We start from the raw sequence: 23,109 nt of genomic DNA on the forward strand, positions 1-23,109 counted from the left end.
ATGAGCCCTGCCTCGAAAAAGCACCTTTGAGCCCCTGCAGCATTCCCACTCCTACTGCATGTCTTTTTTTACTACCATTTCATTTCATAAAAAGCTACAACCATAATTTAACACGAGTATCAATTTGAACTGTAACCTTCTCTTGTGGTCTCCCAACTATCATGATCTTCGCTCATGGGAATACAAGCCATTCAAATTCTGCCCTTTTTCCAAATGATGTACTCTGTCAATCCAATCTGACCGGCGCATAGTTATGTTATACTCAATAAAATTGTAATTAATATCATCTACCAATTTGCATTTACCCATCCACACCATTTTGTTCAAATGTCAAAGGTTTAGCGTTTTGGCCTAAAACTACCTAAAAGACATGCAAGCAGTAACCCTTGCAAAAACCTCGGGTATCAGCAGACCAGTTGGCACTGATAGAATATAACCAACATGCTAACTGGTGTCTTTTGGCATCATGAAAGTGCTCCGAAAGTTTTTTTTACATTTTTGCATGCTGGTCTGTCCCGGAACATAGAAGTACATAGTGCTTATCCTGGATAGCTAGGTGGAACGAAGATGATGTCAAACCAGTAATGTTGCTTTAAGTAATGGTATAATAATGGTATCTGGCATCAGGATTTATGTTATTTATTCTTTTTATACATTTGCAATAGATTGATACATTTACTGGTATATTATTTACACAATTCTTTTGCATGTTGCAAAAAAAAAAAAAAAAAGAGAATGTGATGACATCACGAACAGGGAACAGGTTAAAGAATGTGACGGAGGCTTCTCCATCTCATTCATCAGTTCTTTTCAGAGACAAAATCACTTTACATGTAGTTTTCACAACCATAATAGGGAAGATGCACAGACTCACTTCACAACAATAAGCCCTGTTGTCTGGAAGTCGTGGTGGGGATGGGGAGGGGGTTGGCTGCATACCGAGACTGGTGGTCGTTTGCATATCGCACCTGACTACTCAGGGAAAGCATGGACCTGGGTCCCAACAAAGCAGTGGCATGTGTGTTTATGTGCATTTATTTTTTGCTTGGTGTCTACCTGCTGGTCAACAACAACAACACAACCAGTGGAGTTTATCACGTCTCACAGACCGAGACATGTACACCAGAGGAACCTATATATTTTGAAATGCGTATAGGACAGGGATCCTAAAGAAAATAGAAGACACCACAGTAACTGCTGGCATTTAAAAAAAAAATAAAAACCTGTCCCTGAATCCTCTGCAAATCCATCAGCACTCTTTATTTTCATCACAAAAAAACACTATGAAGACAAAGGGCTGCTTGCAAAATATGCCTTTTTTTGTATCTGTCCATCTTGCAGCCTTGATGTCTCCAATACCCATGCTAGGACCGTAGCTCAGGAACAAACATAGCCTATATCAGGGCCATATCTGTTCCACAGGCAGGTGCTACCTAGATAATGATGTCACGTGTCACTGGATGACAAAATGTATCCCACTGAATTACAACAACCAAAGACAATATTTTTTTTTCTGCCAATTTGTCTGCAATGACGATCTTTTCAAAATGGAGACTTTGAGCTCTGGTCAAACAAAAAGGCTGTCCACAGAAAAACACAAACAAACAAAAAGAACCAACAGGTCTACCTCTCAAATCGCCAGACCAGAGGAAAGAGTGATGGTATCTGCAGATTTGAAATAAAAGGTCCAAATGGAAGCGGAGCCCTTCACACCTCACAGCTTTCACAGATGCCAGTGTTTTGGCGCCAGCTTGCGTATATCACATTCAGTTTCCATGGCAACCTGACTTTGCTGTAGTGATGGAGCTGAAAGGTGTTCGGCAAACACAAAAGTCGACACAGGAGAGGACCAGACCAAAATGAAAAAAAAAATAGGTTTTTCACAAGGCTGTTTTGTTTTTGAGTTTCCTTTCTTTTTCTTGTTTGTCTGCGGGTGCCACTTAGATTTGAATCCTTGGCATCAGACAGAAAAATGAAAAGGCCTGAGAGGTTTGTGTGCGTTCTCGGGATGAAAGCAAAAAAAATATGTCTCCCAAGCACATGCCTGCCATTATTTTCTTCTTTTTTTTCTTTTAAAAGGTTCTCCTCTGAGGGGAAGCCTCTCAGCCACCCTTAAGCTCTCACAACCCAGAATCCCCCTGCTGTTCTGTGCTTCAGCGACCCAAAGCCTCTTTGTAGTGTGTGGAAATCACAGAGAGAGACCCACCCCTGGTTAGGTACTACAAGACTGAGACCCACAAGCCATGCTGGAAAGGAGGTCTGGAACCAGTGAGGTGGGCACACTGGTTGTCCTACGATGGCATTAGATGCATCAGCCGTCATCTGTTTGCATTAGATGCATCAGTCTGACATCGAAACGATCATTTTCAACCTATGCTCAATATATATAGATTATGTACAAGTTTCACGCTTATGTCAATTATGCTTTGATTTCTCCTAGATCCATGGACTGCAATTCAGTATGAATTTTCTGATGCAATTATGATTTGGTTCATAATTTTATTCTTTTCAAAGTGGTGTGGCTCAATTCAGAAGAGATATGAGTGTTTATGCACACACATACACACACACTTAAGAAACAAGTAGAGCTAGAGAGCTAATGACTGAAAATAGATGTGTGTATGTGTAATATGTGTGTATCCATTTATGTGTATGCCACTCTATTTATGAATGTGTGCGTGTGAATGCATATTTGAATGCGAGAATGCATAAATGTATGTTCATGTTGTTTTGAGTGTGTTTGCATTTGAGGAGGAAGAGGGGATGTTTGGATTTTACCATCATCTTTAACACGACAAAGCTAAGGTGCCATAGTTACAGACCACATACTTGCACATCCACCCCCTGTCTAATCCATCCCCTGATTGGTTGCAAGCTCTCCAAGATGCCAACGAAAGAATGAAGAAGAAAAGGCGGTCACTGGCCATGGCGAGGACAGGAGCCAAATTTGAAGACTTGTCTGTACAAGTCTTTTTGCAGCTCAGCGCCTCAACAAACAAAAACCCGAAAAGCCCGAAACCACAGAACCGTTGTTTCCGCCCCTTGCCTGCGCGGAGACGTCCAGACAAGAAAATAAGAGTCAAAAAGACGGCGTTGAAGATCATAGCCACTGCGTGCCCCTCCACACCGGCTGCAACCCGCCGTTTGGCTTGCTTACGGCTGGGAGCTGCCCTGGCTGTCCGGGTCCGTGCCGGATGAGCTGGTGTCCGAGTCAGAGTCGGCGTTGTTCTCCTCCGACAGGCACTTCTCCCGCAGCCGCTTGTGTGTGACGCTCAAGCGGGCCAGCAGGCCCTGGTAGTCAAAGCGCCCCCGCTTCTCTCCGAAAGGGTCCTGAGGAGAGAGACAGAGAGTTGGAGGAAGTGTGAGAGAGACACGTGTGTGTGGGGAGGGGAGATATGGAGAAAGAGAGAAAGATAGGAGGAGAAAGACACATAGAATGAGAGAGGGTGGGAGAAGGGGGAAGGTGAGAGTTACCAGTACACATGTATGCACTGTTAACATGGCAACAACACAGACAGACAGACAGACAGAGAGATAGACAGAGACACAACCAGCATTCAGATGTGATGAATGCGGTTTCTGAATCCACAGGTAGTGTACGCTTCAACACACGCATATATACAGCCACACCCATAGGTTCACACACATGCTCACACAGACATGAGAAAAGATACAGGGTTGATTATATAGCCGTTATGTTGCTTACAGGATAGACCTGCTTGTAGGTTACCACAGAGACACATAGACACAAACACACACGTACACACACGCGTACACACTGACACGTACACACACACACTGAGGGGGGTGTACGGTGTGATCTTGTTTTCAGTCCCTCTGACACACAGTACGCTTACATGATGGCATTTATCCGATAATGGCTTTAGGCAAAGTTCATGGCAGTGAAAAATTCGAATCATTGGCCGTGTCTGTTTAAATCAAATGTGGAATGTTAGGGCGTGCACCTGCTACCGTTGATTATACAGTAAATAAGTTGTGAAATGAAACAAAAACACATCACAGTTAAAGTTGTATTAGTATCGATTGATTCACATCGGTATGAATGGATGACATGACTATAACAAGTGGTGAAAAAGTAATATGAAAATATTTGTTCAGTGAATTAGCGCGTTCTGTCCAAAACAGTGAGAATCAATGAGATGTGGGAGCACAAGAACAGTTAGCGTCTAGCAGCGATTATCATATCATAGACATATATGATGCATGTATATATGTCTATGGATGGGATCTCAAGCATGCGCGAAGACATAAACTTTGGGTCATTGAAAAGCGCATTACAAATAAAAGTTATTATTATTATAAACTCCAGTTGATTCTCTGATTTCAGTGGTTTCATGCGCGCTTTCTCCGATAAACAACCAACTCCGATAGAGTTATCTTGGAGTGTAAATCGGAGTTTAGTCGGAGCTCAAAAATTTGAATATTGGTTGTTACATGAAATGGATCTTCGATTTAAATCGTATAAAGCCAGAAATTCGGATACATGTAACCGCAGTCACAGATATGAAAATATTCACACAAAACAGTCAGTTGGTGTGACAGATCTGCTTCTGAACGTTACCTGCATGTTCTGTCCTTGCTGGTGTAAGCGGTCTTTGCAGACACCCTCGTAGAAATCGTAATACTCCAGGAAAGACTTCTCCATCACACTCCTGCACACAAAGGAAAGAGACTCATTCAACTCATGGCAGATAAACGCTGTTAAATATTAGGGACTTCTATCTGAGTAGGTGCATAGAAAGTACAGGTTTCCATTCAGATTTATGAATGGCTTTTGAGGTTACTAAAATAGGAAAGGTCATAATCAGTTAGCTTGAGGTCAGGTTTTTTGAATGCTGATGTGTTACATGTAACAAAGCTAAATGAGTTGTCCACTGAAAAAGGCACAAAGCTAAATATGTAGGGTTTTTTTTTTTGGACAAACTTCCTTGGATTTCCCCATCAAAAATCTAAATTGGCTGGTGAAGTGTAAACCAGTTAACTGAAGTAAGCTGAGGAGGTCCAATACTTAGTTTTTCCCATTTACTACTCAACTCAGGTGGTCTCACCCAACTTTAACAGACCTAGTCAATCTAATCAGGAAAGCCCAGAGTCTATGAGATGGGCCAAGGTTAGAACTGGGACCATCAAACACCGAAACGGGGGATGTGAGGTGAGAAAGATAAAACACAATGACATCAGGTGGGATGGTAGCATTGCTTGCGATGTATACTGTCAGTATAAATGTATAATGGAGTACAAGTTGAATGGCTTAAGGTGCCATACTGGTAGACTTGGCATAGGTAGAGTGGTATAAGGTGGCATATATATACAGTATATATAGACTGGCCTGACCTAGAGTAGAACAGTGTAACGGGATATAGGAGGGGTGGCATGAGATGGCAGAGTAGGCACACTAACCACAAAGCCTCTGGGCAGGGCACCTTGCCCTCGAGCATGTCGCAGACAGCCACCCTCATAGTCTCGTGGCGGATGCACTCATTGTAGTTCTTACTGTCGCCCGGGTGCCGCTCCTGGAGGGTGGGCAGAGCAAAGTGCAGGAGTGGGCAGCACCATGGGGAGAGGAGAGAAAGGGAGAGGAGAGGCATAAGAGCACAGTGAGGTATAACAGTACAGAACATGTGGGCTCTGTGTGATAGGTGTTCATGAGGTGATCAACACACACACACACACACACACACACACACACACACACACACACACACACACACACACACACACACACACACATATACCGTACACAAAACGACAATCAGCTATTCTGTCTGGACTATGAGCACGCACACGCACACGCACACGCACACGCACACGCACACGCACACGCACGTCTAACTCGACCTGCAGAGTTTCCTGGGTCCAGGGTGTCCTGGATTCCAAATGACAATTTTAACCTTTTTTATTTCTTCTCTGTCTTTGTGTCTTCTAACACAATTGGGACTGCGGGGAACGTCAAACACTTCTTAGGGTTATCTGACCTGTTTCGCTCACCACTATATTAGAGCAAAGACTATGCGTGTGCACATGTCCACACACACACACACACACACACACACACACCTAGTGCTAAAAACAGAACAAATTGTGCGACTATTGCATAATCAAATTTCATCTCAAGACTAAGCTAGTAATAATGGATATTTCAATGTGGAAACCCAAAATTAATGTAGAATCCACACAAAGGGAGTGTATTTAAATTAAAATACTTTCTAAATTTAAACTTTATAAAACTATAAAAACTTGTTTAATAGCTTCTGTTTGACTTGGAACATAGATTCTCTCCTGTGAGATTTCTAATAAAACCATAAAAAATTGACTAAGCTTGATGTGTAGCAAGTAAAGTGTGTGCCTTTTATTTTGAAACACGGATTGAGATGAAGATGCAGATAAGCAGTGAAGAAGTCAGACAGACATTCGGGGAGGGGAGTTTTTAACCATTACAAATGCGCTAATGACAAAACCCAGGCCGCTGAATTGCATTATTTGTGTTAATTGGGTTAAATATTGAATTCATGAAAATTAACGCGTTGATTTTTACAGCTCTAATAAATAACGTTTCTGGCTGTCTGCCATACACACAGTCTGGAAAATAAGAGGCAACACCCTTAATCATGCAAGTAAATGAGTTCATTATTTGAATACAAAAATCAACTATGTCACTCAATGACGCAACAGGTACCTGTAGGAACTTGTGTAGCTCCTCAGAGATAAAGTCATTGTATGGGTTCCACAGTTGTTTATGTCTGTCTGTGACCTTTTCAAGCCCACATTTGTTAGGGTAGGGGTTTTAGAGGTGTGTGTATGTATGTATGTACATACATAAATACATGTGTGTGTACCTGTTCAAAGCCCAGCTCACTGCGGTAGAGGTTCCAGAGGTGTGTGTGTGTGTGTGTGTGTGTGTGTGTGTGTGTGTGAGAGAGAGAGTAAGTGAGTGAGTGAGATAGTGTGTGTACCTGTTCAAAGCCGGGTTCATTGTGGTAGGGGTTCTCGGTCATCAGAGACTGGATGGAGATGAGCACAGAAGAGATGCTCTGTGCAGGGCTCCAAGCAGGACCAGTCCAGGTGCTACACACACACACACACACACAACACACACAACACACACAACACACACACACACACAGGGAGAGAGATCAGTGAGCTGAGTCAACTTCAACACCCCCTCAAATCAGTGCACCACTCGATATCTGATATCATGCCCCATGCCAACTGTTCCCGTGGGTACCGCCTCTACCGCCACCAACCACCACCCTCTGATCAAATAGCTTGGCTTTTATGGTTGACTGCATCGATTTGACTGCATCAGGTTAAACAAGTTGTTAACAAAACCAAGGGCTATTGGTTCCTTCCTCTGGAAGCACACGTTTCCCACAAATTACTTTGGATAAAAGGTGACTTAATTGAAAAATTAAAACTCCCATAAAAATGTAATTCATGAGGAGTGAATGAGAGAGTGACTAACCGTTGACTTATGCAACCTAAGCCAGTGCAAAACATATGGAAGTGGTCAGTAAAACTGATGGTTACACTGTATTTCTGGCCCAAGATGTAGAAGATGAGCCCCCTTTTGTCTAAAAAATAATCACACAGTAGACTGTGGATTTCTTTAATTAATAGATGAACTACATTCATCTTTCCGTCACTTATGATCATTCAGTCAGGTAGAAAGCAGACCATTTTCAATTCACATCTGGACACAATACTGAAGATTTCAGGAGATAAAGATGTATGGGACAGTAGAAATTCAGGAGACACTGATGGATGAACCACGAAAATCTCACTACATTTGTTCAGGTTACTCAAAGGGGTTTGTACACTACCAAGGTTACTCAGAAGATTTTTTTACACTACCAAGGTTACTCAGAAGGTTCTGTACACTACCAAGGTTCCTCAGATGGTTCTGTACACTACCAAGGTTACTCAGAAGGTTCTGTACACTACCAAGGTTACTCAGAAGGTTTTGTACACTACCAAGGTTACTCAGAAGGTTTTGTACACTACCAAGGTTACTCAGAAGGTTCTGTACACTACCAAGGTTACTCAGAAGGTTTTGTACATTTTACTTAGAGTACTTTTGTTAAACCGTTTACTTTAAGGATCTTGGATTAAAACATTTTGAAGCTCAATGAATCCATATAAATCTCAAATCAGAACAGAATGTTGCAGTAGTTTCATGTCACACTGTACTAAATACAAGAATGTTTGCTTTCAGAGCAAATCAGTCATTAGGCTGGCTTCTAATCTGGTTTAAACACTACATAAAATGCACCAGGAAACATACCGATTTGCATTTTCACTCAAAAGACTAAAATTGATGCCTCTATCGAGCTTTGGTGTAAAATGTTAAGCTACACATATCTTAAAGTCTATGAGGGTTTCACTGGAGACGCAAACATTGACTCCATTTAGTGGAAACTGCAGAGTTTAGTTGTAAGTTAAAGAGTCTTTCATTTTCCCTCTTTACATGTCTTCTCAGTTGTTGAGATTTTAGAAAGAGCATGTTGCTATTTCAGAACCATGAATGCATTGCAGGTGCTCATTCTAAGCAACTCTGATAAAAAAGCAGCCATCTGATGAGATGTGATTGAGCAGATCAGTCAATCAGAGCGAATCTTTTTTTATGTGTCAGTGAACGGTGAAGACTAGCTAAAGTCAAAGCCTTCATTTGGACAACAGTAGATCTGGCCATGTGAGGTTCTCATCTGCTACTGCTATCTGCATGCGGGCCATTTTGTAATGTCTCCAACTCAATTTTGTTTCCTCATGAAGATGAACAATATGATGGAGAAATTACAAATATAAGAACCACGGGGTAATTATTAAGCCACTTTAACAAAACAAAAAAAAAATCACAACTTTTTAGAGGTTTTTTTCAGTGCCTGTATCTAACAAAAATCCCTATGAAATGTGCCAAACTGACCAGAAGCTTATAGAGCAAGTACAGACTGTATCTGTCTCCATAAGCAACAGTAAAAGCTGGCTGTAAATTGATAAAATAATTCCCCCATGGCACTCAAATTTTGGGATGTTTCTCCATCATATCTTCCATCAGAAAAAAAGGTGCAGACCCATTGGTTGTCCTGACATGGTATGCCCTAGGTGATAATGCTAAAAGTTCAGATACCCGCACACTACTGATTTGTGTACAAAACAAAATCAGATCATTTTGCATCAAAATTAACGTCATGTGTTTTTATTGGTGTTTACGCTTCTTAAGGACTTGTTTTATGGTTTCTTAAAAACTGCAAAGGCTCCATCACACCAAAACCATGAGCACCTCTGCCTGTAACTGGCAAACTGTATGTGAGTATGTGGGACAGCAAACCCATGTCCATTTCCTACCACAACATTCACACAAGTCATAGACTAATTGCTGATCTTTTCAAAGCAGCACTTACCCGAGGATGCTGAGGCAGACTTTGCCATTGCGATAGAAGTTGGGGTTGAAGCGCACTGTGTTGTGGCCTGTGGTGATGAGCTTGACCCGGGGAGGGTGGATGGGGTAGTCGGGTGGGCAACGGAACAGGAAGAGGAAGAAGCCTCCTTCATAGGGTGTGTCGAACGGCCCCGTGATGAGTGCATGAATCTGTGGGAGGAACGGATGGATTAAAGCCAACGGCATTTCATCACACTGTCTGAATGACTGTGCATTCTGTGCATAGACCACATGAGCAGACACTGTGGTAGAAGGCGGTGTGAGAGAGAGAGTTAAAAAAAGAAGGATAAGTATCTCTGACAATAATACTACCTATGTGTGTGGGCACGTAGTGAAGACAGAGATAGAGGTCGTGGGAGATAAAGAGGGTGAAGGAGAAAATGGCAGACTGGTGACCTCAGGAACCTAAACTGATAATAACCTGTCTCAATTGGCCTAGCCAGTAGCCTTGTGCCGTTCAGAAATGACACTTCTACTTCGTCAGACACTCTGTCTCAATAGCCTTGACTTGACAAACATATTTCTCATGGCACCTTGCCTGTCTATTTTTCAGTTCTGTACTTGCATTGTACCTCACCTGTAAGATGCTTTGAATGAAGGTGTCCGCTTAATGACTAAATGTGTATTTAAATGCGACTTCTTTCAAATTTGGCCATTGGTTAAAAGTAGTGTTCAATAAATCGAATTTCAATTCCAATTATGAAAAGTGAAAGTCCTCTCTATGGCAGAGGTGGTGTAGACACACACACTCTGAAATCGACCTCTGCATTTAACCCATCCAGGGAAGTGACACACACACAGTGAAGTGAGGTTACACACTAACCCGGAGCAGTGAGCTGCATAAGCATAATATGAAATATGTAATAATAATACTACTAATTAATACTAATAATTTATAAAGTAAAAACTAAATTATATGATATGAAAGCCTTGAGGTTGAGGCCTTGTGTTAAATTCCTCGTGATCTCAAAACTGACAAACATATTGGCAAAATTGTGATTATGATTTTTGCCATAATTGAGCAAACCTAGTTAAAAATCAGTGTGGCATTTGCAAAAAAGAATACGGTCTAAAATACATATGTCACCAAAATATGTTGTTGGTTTTCTCTCCTAATCCTTCATAGCCAAGAATAAAGATGTGACATGTCAATCGCTGTGGTTTAAGTTAAAGTTGCTGTCCCTTTACCAGCAGTCTAGGACTTGCCACTCAACAATGCAACATACAATGATTTCACCAGTTAGTCAGTTAAGCAGCAGATACTGCTTCCTGGACTCTACACCCAAAACAGGGCCTATGATTGTGGAGCCACCTAATCTTTCAATGGTGCAGTCAGTAAGTCTGAGAGATAGACAGAAGACTTGATCCTGGACCAGCAGTGGCAAGTCTCTGAGGGTACAAGCTCACTCTCCTGCCTGCTCCAGTCCCAGGACAGAACCCTCAGGTCTACTGTACTAGATATGGAATTGTAGATGCAGAGCTGGCATTGACTGCCTTTTAACTGAAGACCCATCCTTTTCATGTAGCTGGTTTAAGTCATCATCGGCCATCCCAAGATATCTTTTAGGGCCATTTAGCTTGAGGTGTTCATTGCAGATTTGAGTCTGCTGATCACAAAGCATTGCCTATGAGACCTTCTGGATCATACCTTTGTCATGTCATGGGGATCGGGCACCACGAACATTCCTGGAGGTGGCTCCTTGTAGATCGACATGATGTCTCTGAAATATGAAAATGACGAGGGAATTACAAAAAAAAAGACATACAGAAATATTGACCTGATGTGAACAGGCCTATACCTCACCCAATGATACAGAGACTGACCTGAGTGGTTGTTGTGGGGTGGTTGCTCAACTTCCTAGTAACTTAGTGGCCAAGTCATCAAGACACTCCCTTTTATGGGAGGCGAATGTTGGCCACTGTTATCAAAGTGTTGGCATGCACATTTTTTTTTTTGTTTAAGACTGGTGCAGTTTCTCTCTTGCAGAGAACTTGACAACCCACAGCTCATACACTGTAAAGCAGTACTGTAAAATGTTGTCCAGACACATCACACAATAGATTGTTCCACTTGTACACAGGCAATAGTAAGTAAATGCCCTTCCTTTCACTTGCTAGCTTTTGATGGTTTTGAGAAAAGGTTGCTCACTTGTCTAAAACCCCAGTGATGTAGACCACGTACTTCGAATACCCCTCAGGCTGCTTTGCGTTGTACTGCACAGCATTTCATATCCTTTCTCCCACATCCTGCATATTGACCCTTATTTTCATTGGTCATTTGTTTTTGAATGGTCAGAAATAAGAACACATGGATGCGTGCTCTTACATGCCCAGCATAGTTTCTATTTAATAGCGCTACGTCGAAAACAGCGACCTGGCTCATATAAATGCAACATAGCCAAGCTTTTCTAAAAAGCCTGGGCTTCACCCAATGGCTGAGAGGAGATCAGAGAAGGCGGTCAAGAAGCTGTGACGGCCGTCAATCAAACTGCAAACGTGCCCATGGGCTCGTCTAATAGGCCCCTTTTCACACAGAAAACCGAAGTTACACATCTTACACGAGGAGAAACGCAGAATGCAAGTGTTTCTTCCTCAGAGGACGGCAGACACTATAGCAAAGTTGTTGGTTACTTTTGGTAACATGTCCCACAAAAACTTTGACCATTTGGTCTGTTTGCATCTGGTCACCTAAACAGTTCTACAGCACACAAATAGGACATCTAGCCTTAAGACCTTTATGCTACATTTATTTTGATTCTGCAACTAACTGACAAAACTTTCTACTGGAAAATGCGAAACGTCATAATCAGCCAAACATAAAGAAACACATTTTTCCCCCCGTAGGTATCGAAACAAGATGAGACACTCAATGCGGGGCAGTTTTGGGTTGCCTTATCTTTTAGATACTGGAGCACTCCCAGCATTTTAACAATTAACGTGTCACTCAAAATATACAAGCCAGACTGGCTTTCACAAATAAAAAGGTTAGCCAAGTTGGCTCACAGATTACTAGCCACGGTGACATATGCTTCACAAGCTAACATTAGCTAAAAGCTTACCGTGACAAGTCATACGCAGATACAGTGACAACAATGAGCCTCCAAGGTATGGTCGTCACGTTACCTTTTTATCCTCAGAATGCACTGTTGTGATGCTTTCTCGTTGTCCCAGTCTGTGCTGAGTGTAGGGTCCCAAGATGTGGCGTGAATTTGCGACAACAGGCCTGCTCCGGCCAGATTTGGGGCACCAGTGACCCCCAGCCCGATGCTCGGAGGGAGAGTGGGAGCCACGGAAAAGGGAGCAGACACAGCGGAGTTAATCGCTGTAGTCAGAACATCCAAGCTGCTACCATACGCGCTGTCCACAGGGCTAATCGAATCTGGTATACCGGGAGCTATAACGGCTAGGCTGGTCTCGGCGGCCGCTGCGGGAGGCGGCGAGGCCGGGTTAGCACTACTCGTCGAGTGCCCCGGCAGGGAATTACCCAAACTCGGTAACAACTGAGCTCCATTGCCCTGACTTGTCCCTACGACTGGACCAATGGCACCGTTTGATTTCTCCCCGACACTATCCGCCATTGTTGTTAAACGTCAACTTGATAACAACGCAATCGGTCTGAATGTGTTGTTTCAATGATCGTTCCGAGACTTTACTTTCCAGTTTGTCCTTCTACTGTCGACTAGCAATGATGTGAATTAAGTCAGCCGAGGAAAAATGATTCCTACCTGCGGCATAGTCCTTTCGATTTCACCTCTTAAACTAATGATCTTGTTCTACGAACGATAGGCTTATTAAATACAAATAGTATTGTAGTAGCGGGCTCCCTAACTGTAGATTTGACAGCACACATCAAACATACGCAATGAATATCCAGACCTTTTCCAACTCTACATCGACGTAGCTTGCGGTTTTAGCCTGTTTGTCATGGTGTTTTCCAAATTTCTCTGGCACTTCCTCTTCCTGTAACAAGAGATTCTGCCATCTAGTGTTGACTTGACTTCGTTTTGTCACAGAGCTTCAGAATATTTGTAAATTGATGGGTGGTTCTGGTTAGCCTGGGTGCCATCCGCGTTTGTACGCGTTCTACTGATCAAGCGTTTGTTCAGCACCAAAGCACCCCAAGACGACCACATTTCCTCCACGATCTGGCTTTTTCTTTAAAACACTGTCGATTGCCAGCATTCCAGAGCCCATTCAGTGTTCCGTAAAAGGATAACAAAATGCTTAAATTGTCCCAAGTTGATCACCTGAATGATCACGTCATTAGGGAGTTCAATAACAAAAAGTGTATAAAAACTTGATTTGGTATACATGTATAAGTTTATTCAACTATGTCCCCTGCTCTCTTTATGCTTGTTTCAGCCTACCCCAAATTAATCTCCCAGTTAGCAGGCAATAGGCTCACTGCTCTGGGTCTCAGGCCCATACTCAGGCCTCTTAGCGACTTTGTCAAGGGCCAAATCATTATGGCCAAATGACTGGATCAGTGCATCTCTAGATCGACAGGCTTGTGGGAGGCTCCTGGTCAGCAGTGGTAAATACCTACCGAAAGAGGTCCAAAGAAGGAACCACCATGATCTGACAAAAGGGTCAAGTCACTTTTTTTTAATATAGCACATTTAAAATCACCACAAGTTGTACCAAAGCGCGTTAGGGTTGAGGTGAATCAAATAACAATAGAAAATAAACATGGAATAAAAAAAGAAGAGATTTAAAAGACAAAAAAACATATAAAAGCAATTCAAATTAAAGAACAAGACAAGCCCAAAGCAAAATATTTGTGAGTAAAAGAAGTAAGAATGAAAAGCAAAAAGAATACATCACCTACTTAGAACCCAGGTAAAGTTAGTGTATAAAGGTGAATATTATATCTGGTTTGAAAAGTGTCAGAGCAGGCAGAAGATCCAACATAAAATGGGAAACTATTCCATCATTTGGGGCCGATGACTAAATCAGCTGCTGGGGTCCAAGGCTTATCCATTTATAAGGGCAACAAAGGTTATCCCGTCAAGATCAAACTGACAGAAGCACACCAATGGTAAGTCGCAGAAAATAAAATCAATGATGGCTATGGGATGACTATGTTAGAACACACAGTGCATCATACCCTTCTGCATATGGGTCAGAGTTCCTATGTCAACCCCTGTCCACCAGTGAAGCATCTCAACTAAGCCTTGCGGGCTGTGCCAATTATCAGGGACATACCGGTGGAAGAAGTGCCAGGTCATGTTCTGCTTGGAAACCCTGGGTATGGAATTCATGTGGATGTCAATTTGACACACGCCACCTACCTCAACATTGTTGTGGACCAGGTATTTCCTTAAAGCAATGGCCTGTCATTAGGATCGCTCACCCTGTCACGTGTTGCAATGTGGTGGAACTGCAAGGTCGATCATCCATAGTGGCTCCACCTTGAAACTTACTGGACCTCCTAGATGATCTGCTGATAACTTGGCTTGGTGTTAGATACCTCTGGTCACCTTCTGAGATTTTGGATGTGGGTTGAAGCTGAGCTTGAAACCTTCACAAAGCCAGTAAACCAGGCATCCACTCAAAATGTTGATTTTGGATTCCTAATGCATAACATTACTATGCAAATATAGCATATCCACTCTACATTCTGCATTGATCAAGAAGATCCAGTGTTTTTGCCTTCAATCCACATGTCAAGGAAACATCCTGTGATTCTGAAATGTTCTAGTGAACTTAACTGAGCATCAAAGGTTGTGTTATAAATATTTACATGTAGTCACCACAATATTAGTGTTGCTAAACTGACATTAACCTAAAGGGCAAATACATACAATTCTCCCTTTCAGGGTCATGCCCAAAGATGTATTTATTTGTATGCCTTTAATCAGATAGGACAGTAGAGAGACAGGAAGCAAGCTCAAGAAAGATCGGGAGAGGGATTGGGAAATGATCGCAAGTCGGACTCCAACCGGGTCCCCATGGGCATTCCGACCCATTCATGGTACAGGAATGCTGCTGCTTGCACCACAGCTCCCCCCTGCATTTCCTTATTTTACATTATACAATTACACCTTTTAAAGCAGCAAGGAGTTCTGTTCCAAAACCAGGAAGCTAACTCCCTAAAAGGCATGCAAAAACCTTGCAAACACCACCAACAGCCCAGTTGACACTGATAAAAGCTTGCCAACACACTAACTGGTGTCCTTAGGCATTATAGCTGGAAATGTCATGCTGTATAAGGTTTTTCTTCCAATTTTGCAGGGTGTTCCAGCCCAGTATACAGAACTACATAGGACAGATCATGGATGGCTAGTAGGAAAGGCACAGGTGTTTATCTGTCCTTCACATGACCATATGCTATCAAAAATGAATTTGAGGTTGGCACCAAAACTAGTTGCCTATAAAAACCATACCTAAAAAAAAGTGTCAAATTGTTTGATAATGTTAGTTTTAAACATAAAAATGGGGAATATATCTGCCATTACATATACTCTTGAGTGGGGAATTCTAGTGAGCTGTTATAGACACCTTTAACAGCTAGAAATGAAATTGTAAGTTTCAGTTTCCACCCACCACAGACACAAACTGAATGGGGAGCATTAGATAGTTCAAGAACACGACATACAGAAGTTACTGGTATGGTAACACTAGGCTACAATATTTAATGAAGCAAGTGAGAGATGTCCTAAACCGCCTAAATCCTGCATAGCAGATTCTCTACCAATCCCTAACCCAAATCCTTGAGCACCTAAATCAGGCCTAACCATGAGTGCCAATACTGAGTGAAGTAAGGTATGCCAAACATGGATAGATAAGTTCCAATGCAGGGCATCCCAGGAGCTGAATTTAAAAGCTTTAGGTTTCACATTCAGACCAATATTCATTTGTCTTAACTTAGTGAGTGCTTGATATAAACTTTTTAAGAGGAATTTGTTGGTCATGTACATGACGTACTTGTACATGAATTGTGAAAGCTGGGGTGGTTCCCCAATTTTATTTCAAAACAAAAATAAATAAATATATATCTTAATGATGCCTGTAATGAGGTTCAGACAGGCCATAAATGTATCCCAATCATTTATTCAGACACTGTCCAAACCAGAGTGAGATCTTACATAAAAGTTTTGGAAAAAAAATAATTAAAATAAAACATAAAAAGGTAGGGTTTTAATAATAGATCTGATGGAATGGCGATGCCACGACGACGTCAGCTGCACGTCAAAAAAAGAGTTCCGATCCCCGGGCGGATGTTGGAGGACATGACAAGGGGACAAAAATAAAAGGTGGGGGTAGTGGATGATGCAGAAGAACAAGTGCCCAATTACATGGCAAACAGAATGAGGAAAGCCACCATGAGACAGAAGAGACCCATAGCCTCAGACAGAGCAAAGCCCAAGATGGCGTAGGAGAAGAGCTGCTGCTTCAAAGAGGGATTCCTGTGAGAAGAAAGACAAGGACCAATGATCAGTGAATTGTAACCATAGTAGCAAAAACTACTGCAAGAACAAAATGTCAATTTCAGGACAGGTCATCCAAATACCTAGTGCATGGAACTGGTCACAGAACACACTTTCAGTAGCCACCAGGATAGCAATCCAATATTATTTGGGAAGGTTTGTTTTCTTGTAACAAACATTTAGAGATGTCTGTGTGCTTGCCAAACATATCCCATCTCGTACTTTAGAAATATAAGCTTTCTGAAGGATTTTGTCTGAATGGAATATGCTGCCATCTCTTAATTTACATCTGTACAGGCCAGTAATGGGCAGAGACCTCATCAGTTTCATCCTAGGTCACTGGGATAATGCTACTCCAAATGACTTGACCATCAGAGATCAGACCCACGAATCAACTACCATCAATGGCACTCAGAAAGCTTATTATAGGGTGGCGTTTGGCTGATTTTCAAATGCAGTTGATGTATTCATACCTACGCACAGGCATGTACGTTATGAAATCTTTGGTAGTATTATAATCTATACTGGTCATGTTTGTTATATGCTGCAAGGGCTAGGGAGGGGTATGTTTGATTTGGAGAGGCTTTTCATGTCCTAGGTATGGTCAATGTAGTTCACTGATTACAACAACTGGATCAAGACCAGCAAGATCAAGAACAGCATGACTCCTGATAAATGCACACATATCAAATATAGTCATGGACTGATAAAGCATGTATATTTGACACTAGACATCACATAGATTACAAACTGGAATAACTTAAGACACGTAAACCAGTAGACCCTCTGGTACTCCTTGGGCAGACGTGATTGAACATAACCCTAAGTCTCCTTTGCCACCTGTGGCCAATGCCATGCAAATCTGGGACCTGCCTTTATACCTTCATTTGCTCTAGAGATCTATGTGTTTTTTACTCCTCACAGTACAGTTTTCATGTATTGCCCAATGTGTGGGCATCCGTACCTGGCATAGCCAATGATCAGGCTGCCAAACACTGTTCCGATCCCAGCCCCTGACCCAGCCACTCCCACAGTAGCTGCTCCGGCACCAATGAACTTGGCGGCGGTGTCGATGTCTCTGGACACAGCGCTGGTCTGAAAGCTGCGTGCCACGGCCACCATAGAGGAGTCACTCATTGGCAACAGGGCCTGTTGTAGACACAGAAATACATTGATCACCACAATTCCCAATTACTTACATGGCACTTAATTTTCTTTTATAACAGCGCAATTAACATAATCACATACAACCCAATGCCTAAAAGCAAGCTTATCTGATATCGGGATTAAATCTATTAGACCCTCCATCCTATAGGCACCGGAGAATTACATATGCTTTTTTGAATTATCCATACACAATGAAGGCAAGTAGGTTACAGTTGCATACTTAATATGATTAGCAGACTGCCCAAGTTAGTTACCCACATAGTTTTAGCTTTGCAACAGCAACAAGACTCAATACCCAAGAACATAGTACTTACCGAAGTGGGAGATCTTCCAACACCATTCAGTTGACATGCCAAACAAATGTTTAGCAGGTTTAGTAAAGATGGGACTCACCTGCTCGGTTCTGGCCTCGGGTCTGTTGAAGACGGACACCGACACGGGCCGGGCCAGCAACCTGGACCCACCACGCAGCTGCAAGGGGGAAAATCTGACTGTCAATCACTATTAGATCTCATCACAACCATCTCTCCCACACTTTCAGCCATTAGGATTTTTGAAAACTCCTGAAATTCCTCAGTGAATAAAAACCATCTTCAGGTCAAAACATTTCAATGGCATTAAGAACTAACAAACATTCATATTATTTTAAACTAATTCATATTATTTATGAACTACATTTTTCATGGGCAAGTTAGGTGCATCGTCTACACCAAGTGTCTACGTTTGGAGAAAAATAAGTCAGTGTGCAAATGGAATGATGAACATCATAATGGAGTTTGGCCGAGTCAACTTAACAGCCACACAAATGTCCAGCCTTAAATAAATGAAAAATATGGCTTTAAAATTCCTTACATCCCATCATTATTGCCCCTGAACATCCATTGCTCATCCACATCATATGTGGCTTAAAGGTAGAGGTCACTGTTTTCAATTAGATATAAATTGAATAGGGTACTGTTTGCCTTAAAGTTGCTCCAGCCATCATCAACTCATATAGACTCATTTCAGTAAGCTTGTGCCAAACACATTTAAATGAATTCTGTTGTGCACCACTTATTCTCCCTGCTGGACAGTTGAAGGACTCCGCTGAAGTACTGCTGCAATTCAACCCCTGAACTCAGAGGCATTTGTCTGCCAGGGTGAATACGTACCAAAGCAGGTGAGGTGACAAACTTAGCACAGGCGTACATGGCGGATGTCTGAGAGAAAAGACAGAAGGACAAAGAGGTTAAAAGAACAAATCTAGACTTAAGAATAGCTCTTCCTTAATTTGTACCAACAGCTTAAGCTGGTCAGTCATGATCTCAAGAATCTTTTTTTATTGATCAGCACATTCTAGGATATTGCAAGAATAATCGCTTGATAGTACATCTTAAAATACACCTTAAGGTAAGATTAAACGGTCAAAAGTAGTCAAAATGTTTTGCCGTGTCAAAAGCTTCAGTATCGAATGAGTGACAGACTGAGTGCATACTTAAAGTTAACCACACCCAATATCTGATTGGGTTAGGCCATATAAGGTTCATATTATGCAAAGCCAACATAAGGTTCATAATGATAGCAAGAGTTCAAACAGAACATAATGTTATCCACAAAACTCGGTCAACCGAAATCAACATTAGACCAAACCATGTACCTCAACAGGTCCTCAGCTAAACCACGTAGTGCTTGTGCACTTCGAGTGAAGTAAAACACAATCTTCACGCGCCAACCTCAGTGTAGAGATAAGTTGCATCCACTTCTGGTTGAATGTCACGGCTTCAGCGGACAATCATGCCTGCTGCACTTCAACCGACCCCGTGACATTTCGAAAAGCCGTAGAGAAACGGTAACTTATCTTTAGGTCTAACTACTGTGTTTACCGAGCCGATCAATTTGGTTGACCACGTACAACAACTGAAAGGCTTTTTTCAGATGTAAGCTAATACTATTTTACAGCTAACTTGACGTCCTCAGGCTGCACGTCTTTAACACAGGTAGCTAGCAACGATAGCTAGTTTCAATGACAACATACAACCCAGAGCAAAAATGTACTTTATTGACATCGACTAAGACAGCCTCGTAGACGGCTGTCATGTAACGTTGCCTTTTAACCTCCACACCAGGTTTAATTATTCCAACTTAACGCAACCATTTATACAACCTTCTGACCAGGTGAAGTGACAACTTGCACCATTGCCTAGGGTGTTTTTCCGTGTCAAAAGCTGCAGCTGACATGAACACTGAAATTCAACATGAGCGAAAAATGAATGGACCCGTGTTAGTTAGGTACAAGGTCGTAGCTAGTGTATGACTCGCCTAACCAACTTACCTGCTCACCGACAGGACTTGCACAAACTCTCGCTAACCTACCTTAGCATATTAGCTGGCTTGCTACCGTGTACTCAACACTGCTAACGCTGGCCAACAAGCCTCACAACGTGAAGGTCACGAATTCTAGAAAGCCATGTTACAAGCAGAGATTGTATAAACATTCAACCACAGCTAACTTCAGTTAACCCACATATTTGTTTTGAGGATTTTTATCCTCGTTCATCTACCAAAGTATGTTGTACAAGTGTGACTGCTAGCAGTGCGTTGGTTTGTCAGGCCCAAATTAGGACCCAAGTCAGACATTTTGCAGAAATGGCTCAGAGTGGGCTAAGCAACTAACGTTAGCCAGTGAGCTAGATAGGTTATCTAGCCAACTATGTTACATTCGTAGTGGATAGATTGCCGAGTACAAGTAACGTTAACGTCAGATATAAAACAAAAACACTAAAAGTTTAGATTGTCTGTCCACATACGCATTGTTATGGCAAAAGAAGGCATCGCAACCTCGGGTTATAATAATTCATTCATTTCAAAAAGATGTTAGCAAGTTAGCTATATTAGGTAACGTTAGCTTGAGCAGTCATTGAATGACCGTCCACGTCTTATTAAGATGGACACATTAAGCAGATTGATTGCAAGTTGTGCATGTCAAATGTATTCAAACGTTACACTACTATAACTTTCAATGACAACAAAATCGACCTACCTATTAATACAGCACAAACAGACCCGAAGACAGAAGGCTCGAACTAGCAGCTGCAGTCAATGAGTGAACCAAAAACCTGTCACCTTGTCATTTATAAGCAAAGAAAGCACGTCCTCGATGTCCATTGGGTGAGCAGAAACGCCCTCATGTTCCAATTGGTGTTGCACTGAGAAACTACGTAAAGGATGACAAATAACAGGACGCGTGTTTCTGAACTGTAGCACATTTCATTGGGCTACTTATTTTTACAAGAGGGACATGGTTTTATGGTGCTTTTGTATTGGACAATATTACCGGGAAGACCACGAAATCTTTCGTGTGGTGCAGTGTCCTCAACACTTGTTGGATTTACCAGAGGAAACATCGTGGCTAGTGATGGTTATGAGAAGCAAATATACATATATACATGTATATGTCTACATGTAGGTGTGAAGCAGAGAGTGTACAGGAACAAGGTGGTAATCGAGCGTTCGAAAATTCGAAATGCGTACCTGTCATGGGGGGCTTCTCAGAATGAGGTCCACTTAGCATGAGCTCCCTATTGACCTCCTTTTTTTGTACATCAAAAAAGTTTACTTCTGAAGCACTCTGTTATATGATCGTGGTTATTTTGTAGAGAAACACGACAACATTGTATGATCGGCTCCATAAACTCGTAACTCACTTTGCTGCCGTATGATAAACGTGTTTCTCCAACTCTGCTAAAAATGACGTCGCAAACCTGCGACATTCAATCCAGATACAGTCACACAGGAGAGACCAAACCAATAGGGTTCATGATGGGGTCTGTCCTTTTTCTGCTTTAGCATATTGGTAGCAACATCTTTTTTTTTTAGACTGTGGAGTTACAATAGTTTCAAAATTCACAAATACATTTCACTTTATTCACAAATACATTTCACTTCATTCACAAATGTATTTCCTGATTCAGGTACAAAAATCCTAAATGTAAACACTGTCACATTTATTTACAGACTAATGAACGTAGACCTTTCCATTAGTAAACATCCTCAACAAGATTTTTGACACTTTCCTGAAGTGGCTTGATTCACTAATGATTTTTTTCAAAAGGTCATTCTCTGCAGCCTATCAGATGTCTCCTACAATTTCATCCAATCACAGCAACGTAAACTAGAGGGCATGACTTAATGTGACCGCACTGTGTTGCATCTGCCCAGTGTCCAGTTATGTGGGCTACTACACCATAACAGACATCTTCATACAACTGATTACACAAAGAGGAATCCATGTTTCAATGGCGTCTTGGGTTAGGGTTAGGACATCAATTAGGAATATAACGTGTTTATAAACCCCTTGTCAAATATGATCAAACATGCTTGAATTACAAATGTTTGAAAGAATGCCCAATCATCCGACCTGCCATCTCAAGCAGGTTGCTTTCAGCAGGTGTAAAAAAAAAACACTAATATTTGCAGGAATGTTCACAAATGATGAGCAGTTTGTAAATGCACGTTCGTTAGTCTGTAAATGTAAATGTAACAGCATTTAACTTTGTAAATCGTGTGACATTTACAGTATATGTAACTCAGTAAATACATTCGTGAATCATGTGAAACACATGATGTACATATTTGTGAAAAGGATTTTTAATGGAATTTCCATTCCAATTTACTATGGAATGCCATTTTTTCTGAGCATGAAGTATAATTCATGTAGTTTCAACTAACATGCGGTTTACGTAAGATTCCACATAGGAAATAAAACTAGACGTAACGCAAAGTGTTACAAAATATGACCGCCGAACTGTTCAGTAGGTTTTGGCACAGAATGAGTCATGGTTGTCAGTGTGTTTGTGTGTTTTAATGTGTTTTGTGTGTGTAAATTGGTTCCGTCACATGCGAAGTGTGGAAACAAAGTGAAGTTTCCAACCACCAACAGGTGGCGCTATAGGTGATATCAGTCAGCCATATGTACGCGTTCGGGCCGGATCCAGCGTCCATCCTAAGACAATTTCTCTGGATCAAACGATGTACGCAAGAGTGATAAGAGACTTTGTGTTTTGTGGCAAGCACTGG

General features: G+C 41.7%; 2 protein-coding genes across 2 annotated transcripts; both read right to left on the reverse strand.

Moving 5' to 3' along the window:
* Positions 1-625: 625 nt before the first annotated feature.
* On the reverse strand, positions 626-13,377 carry ube2z (ubiquitin-conjugating enzyme E2Z). Its single transcript, XM_080857143.1, has 7 exons — positions 12,581-13,377; positions 11,106-11,178; positions 9,420-9,607; positions 6,975-7,086; positions 5,422-5,534; positions 4,583-4,673; positions 626-3,330 (listed from the first exon to the last, which is right to left on the reverse strand). Exons 1-7 carry the CDS (start codon positions 13,033-13,035, stop codon positions 3,154-3,156), a joined length of 1,209 nt encoding a protein of 402 aa, XP_080713269.1. The 5' UTR covers positions 13,036-13,377; the 3' UTR covers positions 626-3,153.
* Positions 13,378-16,494: 3,117 nt separating this feature from the next.
* atp5mc1 (ATP synthase membrane subunit c locus 1) lies at positions 16,495-21,153 on the reverse strand. Its single transcript, XM_080856667.1, has 5 exons — positions 21,074-21,153; positions 19,206-19,253; positions 18,448-18,525; positions 17,852-18,036; positions 16,495-16,866 (listed from the first exon to the last, which is right to left on the reverse strand). Exons 2-5 carry the CDS (start codon positions 19,242-19,244, stop codon positions 16,752-16,754), a joined length of 417 nt encoding a protein of 138 aa, XP_080712793.1. The 5' UTR covers positions 19,245-19,253; positions 21,074-21,153; the 3' UTR covers positions 16,495-16,751.
* Between the last annotated feature and the right edge of the window lie 1,956 nt (positions 21,154-23,109).

The sequence above is a fragment of the Sprattus sprattus genome (genome assembly GCF_963457725.1).
Source record: "Sprattus sprattus genome assembly, chromosome: 18".
In the NCBI taxonomy this organism is placed as follows: Eukaryota; Metazoa; Chordata; class Actinopteri; order Clupeiformes; family Clupeidae; genus Sprattus; species Sprattus sprattus.